This window comes from Oreochromis aureus, linkage group 10 (genome assembly GCF_013358895.1).
Source record: "Oreochromis aureus strain Israel breed Guangdong linkage group 10, ZZ_aureus, whole genome shotgun sequence".
Taxonomy (NCBI): domain Eukaryota; kingdom Metazoa; phylum Chordata; class Actinopteri; order Cichliformes; family Cichlidae; genus Oreochromis; species Oreochromis aureus.
The window spans coordinates 16,545,659-16,553,200 of NC_052951.1; the positions used below are offsets into that span (position 1 = coordinate 16,545,659).

At 37.0% G+C, this 7,542-nt stretch overlaps 1 protein-coding gene across 1 annotated transcript; it reads right to left on the bottom strand.

Annotated features, from left to right (window-relative positions):
- Positions 1-660: 660 nt before the first annotated feature.
- LOC116331416 (solute carrier family 46 member 3-like) lies at positions 661-7,478 on the bottom strand. The gene is made up of 6 exons (XM_031754095.2): positions 7,351-7,478; positions 6,584-6,787; positions 4,296-5,178; positions 3,345-3,428; positions 2,946-3,102; positions 661-1,109 (listed from the first exon to the last, which is right to left on the bottom strand). Exons 2-6 carry the CDS (start codon positions 6,776-6,778, stop codon positions 992-994), a joined length of 1,437 nt encoding a protein of 478 aa, XP_031609955.2. The 5' UTR covers positions 6,779-6,787; positions 7,351-7,478; the 3' UTR covers positions 661-991.
- Between the last annotated feature and the right edge of the window lie 64 nt (positions 7,479-7,542).

A 7,542-nucleotide genomic window follows, 5' to 3' on the forward strand; every position in this document is an offset into this window, starting at 1 on the left:
TTTCCTTCATTTCGTTTGTTGATAATCTCCAGATAATTGGAAAGGTTTTAATTGATAGTATGGAAAACTGAGCTTTTCAACCTGGTCGAACCCCGAGGCAAGCAGAGACCTAATAAGTGACCGATTCAATTCACAAGGTCTTTGGTTTGGTCAAAATACAGAGTGGTGGGTTGTTTCCAGAAAGAACTTTAGTCCTCATACTTTGAAATAATAACCATAACTCTTAGTCCCCTTTTCCATTTGTGACTTGGTCTTTTACCTTTTCCCTGAGCAAAAATGTGATGTCAAGGTCAAATTTAATTTGCTACATAAAAACATAAAGTTAAAAAAAAAAAAAAAAAAAAATATATATATATACACACACACACACACACACACACACACATATATATATATATATATATATATATATATATATATATACATACATACATACATACATACATATATATATATATATATATATATATATATATATATATATATATACATACATACATACATACATACATACATACATACATACATACATACATACATACATACATACATACATACATACATACATACATACATACATACATACATACATACATACACACACACACACACACACACACACATATATACATACATACATACATACATACATATACATACACACACACACACACACACACAGATATATATATATACACATACATACACATTTAAAGTGTATCCATTCAAAATGTTTTTGAAAATGTCATTGTCATGGTCAGACTTATTTCTACCAATTTTAACTAGAGTTGTTAAATCTGAGAGGTGGAGAAATCTGTTTACCCATAACTCCAATAAGCATAGCAGCAAAGGAAGAAAATGTAACCTACATTAACACCATATAAAACAAAAATAAAATTAAAATAAACCACACACACTCAAAAACAAACAAACAAAAAAAAACCAAATCTTAACAAGCAATGTGCTGTTAGTGTTTGGTAGTCCTGGCGTCTCAGGTAAGAAGAGGGCTGTGATCACTCTGATCTTGGACAGGATTCTCCTCCTCTGAATTGAAACGCTTTGGCCTTTGGACCTCTGTGGCAACATCCACTCCTATCACGCTCACCACACTGAAATGAGGCGGAAAACAGGGGATGATATAAGAGCAAAATAAAAAAGGGGGATACATATCTGCTAAAGCTCAACATAAACTGGCCAACTGTTTTCTGTGTCAGTTTCTTCCACTACATCTCTAGTAGCCCTTCTTAAGATTACATGCATACACTTTCTACAACTACCAAAGTGGTGGATATGGATATCTAAGGAAAAAAAAAAAATCCCATTTTGTGTCATCTGCTGTATATACATACAAGACTCATCAGCTTCTTTTTTAGCAAATAAGGACAACAACAGCCAGACCACATCAGTTTCATTTGAGTACTGACGTGGCTTGAAAATGCTACCACTCTATGCACTCAAAAGAAAAAAAATATAGTCTCTTGCTGAATTCAATTAGTTGTTCTGTTGTTAGATATGATTGCTAAACCAGTGCTTTTGTTATTCTATGACTAGCTGCTACGTAATATAAGGAAATGTGACAAGTGCTTTACTCACTGAAGGAGTTTTTCACTACACCCAGTGCAGACTAAGTACTGCAATAAAGTTCAACAGAAAAAAAAAAAAAAAAAATCAACTAAACTTCAGTTGAATTAAAAGCAAAGCCAAGGCTGTAACAGCCCAAAAAAGGAGTTGGATATGAACGAGGAACTGATTCCTCCCATGTTCTTCCTGCTTAAGCAGAAACACTTCCCTTTTCTAAAACTGATAAACAGTGACTTGGCACTTTGTAATGCAGCTCCATCCACACAGTGCAGAGTTGTGAAGTCTGATCTCACTTGAAATCTGATCACAGTGCAATGGTGTAGACACCCCTCCCTCCCCCAAAAAAACCTCACATGCCTTCAGTCAAACTGGATCATTAACAAAATCCAGGACAAACAGGATACAGGACAGTGAGTTTTGGCAGTGGATATTGGCTTCTGTGAGCAATGCACTAAAAATACATGGTAACATGAACAAAAGTAGCGAGACCCGAGGTGAATAACCTTAAACCATTTCAAGTGACTGATATTTATGACATAGTAAAATGAATGGAAACTAATAATGTCTGGGAGGTACAGCAGGAAATTAGTTTGGAAATTTATTACTCTACACATCAATTATAACTGCCAGTGCAGTGCCCGTTCAGAGAGCGTAACCCTGGTTACTTTTATAGCTACAATTCTACAGCTAATTGCATCACAGCCATTAATTGAGTTTCTGTTTCGAAAAGAAAACAGTTATGAAAGGCACAATGACTAAGATTATACCTTTATAGCTGGAGAAGGGCAGATTACAGTTTACGGCTTTATCAACAATTGCTCATACAAACATCATGAGTGAGTGAGTGATTTGAGCAGTTATATAATTAATGAAATTTAGTCCAGCTATCTTTGTTTAAAAAAAAAAGTTATAGATCAGAGGTACAACATTTTGTAAAAATTTACCTTTTTTTGGTCGACCTTTATTCCCTCCCGACTAAAATTACAGTTGGGTAATTTTAGTTGCAATGGATAAACTTAGGAGTCTGAGGCGTGTTGTACTGTCAATGATTGTCATCACAAAGGCCAAACAACATGCCTGTGTGTGCAGCCCTTCTCCTCTAGGTTAAACACTGGTAACTGAACGACTTTGAACTAAAATGACAACTCCTTATCTGCAATGTCTGCACTTATTTTCGTCACCATCAGCACAACTACAGTTTGAAGTGGATCGCATGAATGGGCTTGAGTGAGGCTAACTGGCTGAACAGAAGGACAGATTTTCCCAAATTATTAGTAAGACTACAATTTGCAGTAAAAGATGCAAAAATGCTGGCCTGGCTATTTAAAGTTGTGGGAAATCCATTGGCCTACTGATTGACTTACCCCAAGGCAGTCAAAGGAATCACACAGAGTCCTGCAGACAACAGAAAGACGAAGGCTGGGCACCACGCCACAGTAGCAGCATAAACACTGTAGAACACTACAGATGATACATTATTGGACAAGCTTTCCATAAAGGAAAGACAGGCAAACAGGGCTCCTGCAATAGAAAAAAATCAACAACAAAAAAATCAGGCAAACAGAAAAAAATAAATAAATCTGCAGGTCATAGGGTTACTAACAACTTTTGATGTTTAGTTTTAAGATAACCCTTTGCTAAGTTCAACAGAAACTTGGAGAGCCAAAGTTGCTGGAACAGGCAATCCTTCAATGGACTCTGGCTCTACAAACACACTCAGACATGGTTCTGTGGTTCATGTAAAGCTCTGAAAAGTCACTCACCCTGCTCAGACTTTGGGACAATCTTTGACATCATGGAGCGCAGTACAGGGAAAGGCATGATAGACAGTAGCATTGGTATCCTCACTGTGGCAAATGAAAAACAGAAGATCAGCATTACATAATGCATCACACTGTAGTTTTAATGTAACTGCATAAAACTATAAATGGGGAAATTAATATTTGCAAAATTGTTTAGTCATTTATGAAAAAAGTATGTTGCATCTATAAATGTAACAGATGTGTGTTTTCAATTAGATTGTTGCAATAAGATAATTAAAGTAAGCAAATGAGTGATAACATAATTACACCGTTTATGAGTTTACAATGCACTAAAAAAATTAGGAGTCTCTAGTAGTAGTTGTGCACCTTATAAAGCCACCATAAAAAGTCCTATTCTGTCAATTAGTAATCCAAGTCACTAACATGCAATGTATTTTGGGGTGCAATTTCTCTGTTTATAATGCCTTATGTGCTTTTTCTGCAAAAAAAAAAAAAAAAAAAAAAAAAAAGCACATAAGGCATTTCTACTTCCTGCAGCTAAAATTGTCCTTATTTTTTAAATATGACACATTCTGTGTTTTTACACCCGACCATTTAATATCGTGCCCACAATGAACACTGAAACAGGCTTTGGTTGATGCATTTTTCCTCTGTTCATACTATATTAAGACATATTCTACAATAGATCGATGCAAAACACTAAAGACTACATTTGTGTCAGAAACTATATATAAGCTATTTCCTAATTCAGGGTGCTAAAAACTGATACAACTAAACTATGGACTTAGTTCATGGCACACCTTGTTAAAAAAAAAAAAAAAATAAATTATTTTTTTATTATGTTTTATTATTATTATTTTTTTACAAACATGGGTTAAAAAGTAAATCTCTTCGTTTTATGTAAGAGTCAAAACTACTGTACATTCCAATAGTTGCATTTTTCCCCCTCACCTATAAACATCAACAAGGTTGTTTTAGCAAATGCCGCGGTGAGCATGCCTGATACAACAGACAGGATCCCCAACAGGACAATGAGCAGCTGGGGCACACCACAGTATGTAAACAGGGACACTCCTGCAAAGCTGGTCAGGAACACAGTGGTGGACAGTGCTGAGCCGTAGCCAATCAAAATCTCAGTCCAGCACAGCGGCTCACTGAGCTCGTACAGCGTTATTACGGAGATCCCTCCTACATACGCAAAGGAAGTGCAAGTGAAGATAATAATGAGAAGGGCCAGAACAGTTTTCCACCTGCAGCTGGCCCCTGCAAGCATCTGGCAGACCCCACGGAGCATCTGTTTCATGCCTAAATACCGAGGAGATCCATCTAAAGTAACGGCACCAGTTGGAGCCTTCTTCACAGTCTCCTCAAGCACAAAGATGGCATAGAGCAGGATCAAAACGAGTATCAATGAAGAGGTTAGGAAAGGCCAGTTGAATCCCACAGCTTTCAGAAAGTAGCCTGACGATAATGCAGCCAGTCCAGACAACAGGCCAATCATCATGTCCACTCCAGCCATGCGATATGTCTTCTGACGATCATCCTCGCACAAGTCTGCTATGTAGGCAAAACAGCCACCCAGAAATGTGCCCAAACCACCACACAGAGCGCTAAGAATTGAGGAGCCAAAGAGCAAGTAAATGCTAAGTTCAAAGTAGGACACAGTCAGCAAAGACAATGTGTAGATCAATGTGCCAATCACAGGCATGATGATGGCTATCTTGCGTCCTCCTTGATCGCTGTAGGTCACCAGTATGAGAGTGACCACCAAAGATGGGACTGTGGAGAGGATGTTTGTGTAAACGGAGAAGAGAGATGTCTGCCTCTGTACCTCCTGCAAAAGCAAAAAGAGAAAGAGAAGGTGGTTAATTGTAAAGCCCTTTAAATTCTGTCAGCTTGTATTCATAAGGAATGCTAGATCTCCTCAGCTCTCCTCAACAGCAACTCTTGAACCTGAATTTAATGTTAAGAGGAGTGCTGGAAGCAGTGCAGGGGTGCACAAATAGAGGACGTTGAAGGAGAAGAACTTTTTTTGGAGCCAGATCAAAATATCTTGATCATACCTTAAACAGTGGAAGAATTGAAAAAAATTAAAAAACAAAGTATTTTCAGACATTTCATGAGAACTTTTAATGTTCAGGACTAAAAGGGGAGGTGGGGGGAAAAAAAAAAAAAGCTTTTTATAGTACAACAGGTGCTGTGGTGGCCATTTACAGATAAAATAAGTTTTGTCCTGTTGTTTTTTTCACTTCTCTTTTATGTGTAATTCTCATTCTATACATGCATGTTAAAGTAAAATGTCATTGTTCCTCATAGAACAATGTCTTGATGCATGCTTAATCATCCTCCCACTGAAAGCACTACGTCCAGATGAACAAAATCAACCTTTTGTGGCTCATAGAACAATACTCTTTTACATCCTTGTTACAAAATTGTTTGTTTATTGCAAACATCCTACAAATAAAAAGATTGTACCATCATATCTATATTCTGTAAGATTATCACTTCTTAGCTATAGTGTAGCTACCACAGTATGTGGGTATCTGTATGAGCACAGACCTGTAGTCATAAGAAATTCTTTGCATATCACCTTATTGCGTAGAAGCTAAAAAAATCTTTGTAACCCAAACTGTGAAAGAGAGGAAGTTAAAAGTTTATGGGAAAAATGTATGAATAAAAACATTGAAAATAGACATGGAACTAGTAATACTATTACAAATTCTGAGTAGGCAACTTGTTATACCGTACATGTACAAGTTATTGTTACTAGAGTACTGTGCGAAAGTTTTAAGCAGTTAAAATGTCTCACACAAGACCATCGCGTAGGCATCTGATTAGTGTACAAGTCGTGCAAATTAACATAAACATACGGAGTCATTAGGAACGACCTTTATATTGATAAAAACATGCAAATAATCCAGAGTCATATCCACAACATGTCAGTCTGGAATTAATATGTAAGAAACTCACATAGAAGCTCCAGACAGTTTTTTTAGATGATTGAAATAACGTGCCCATTCAACACCATGAAAAGCTGTTGACCTAAAAAGAATCTGTGACTTGTTTTAAAAGTTAATGTTTGCACCAAATATTGATTTTTTGATGGCATTCATTCTTAAACAATCCTTGCTAGATTCAAAATGCCTTTAGTTTTCAGTGTGGTGGGAAAAAAAGAAAAAAAAATAAGATGCTCCAAATTTCAGGAATAGATAACACGCCTTTAGTGATTAAAGACTAACCTCATTATAGTGAGACTGGTTGCTGCTGTTGCTGCTTGCCACACATCTGGAAGTGTTGTCAGAGCTCAGGTAGGTGGTGTTTGTCACCTGCAGCCAGATTCTCCTGTATACATACTGTTGCACAAGCGGATAGGTGAGGAAACTGGCAAAAGCATACAGGGCCACCACCGGCTCCACAAGGAAAAGCCTCTTCATGTTTAAGGGCTAAAAAGTATCCAGGGAGAAGATATGAAAGACAGTTGATAGTTAGATTTAAGCCTGAACACAGGTCACAAAATTAATAACACACTGCACTGTCAGATATTTAAAACAATCAAATACAGCATAATACATGGCTATTGTTGTGGTAAAAATTAAAATGAGAATATCAAACCCAAACTTCTAAGCACATTTTATTTTGCTGAAACTTTTGGATCTTTAACAGTCATGAAAACGAGTAAACAGGCACCTCCAAAAAACAACCAAACAGAAAAACAAACAAACAAAAAAACAGAGTCTGGTAACAGAGAGTCGATTTAAATAATAAGAAAGGATCTACATGGAAGCAAACATAGTTTATTTGTTTGGTTGTTTTAGAGACATTGAACTACAACGTCGATAAACAACATTTCCTGACAGGCTGAAACATTACATGAAATAGTAAATAATCTAACGACGTTCCTGCTTGAAAAGCTGGAGGAGATCCCACCGGAAGATAGCAGATGAGCATTAACCTTCTCTAGCATGTTGTGAAAAACAAGACAGTGCTACCTCTGTTTGACGCCTACCTGTTTAAAAAATCGTCAGGGTCACATACATCATAATTACTAATCCCCCGGCCAATGTTGTTTATATGAGCAAGGTCGGAGCGCTTGTTTTATACAGAAATGTCAGAGGTTATGAAATGCCGATGTCCCACCTCTAGGCACACACGATTGGACGGCGGTGTTCTCTGTTGGACTCATTGGATTAAAGCAGCT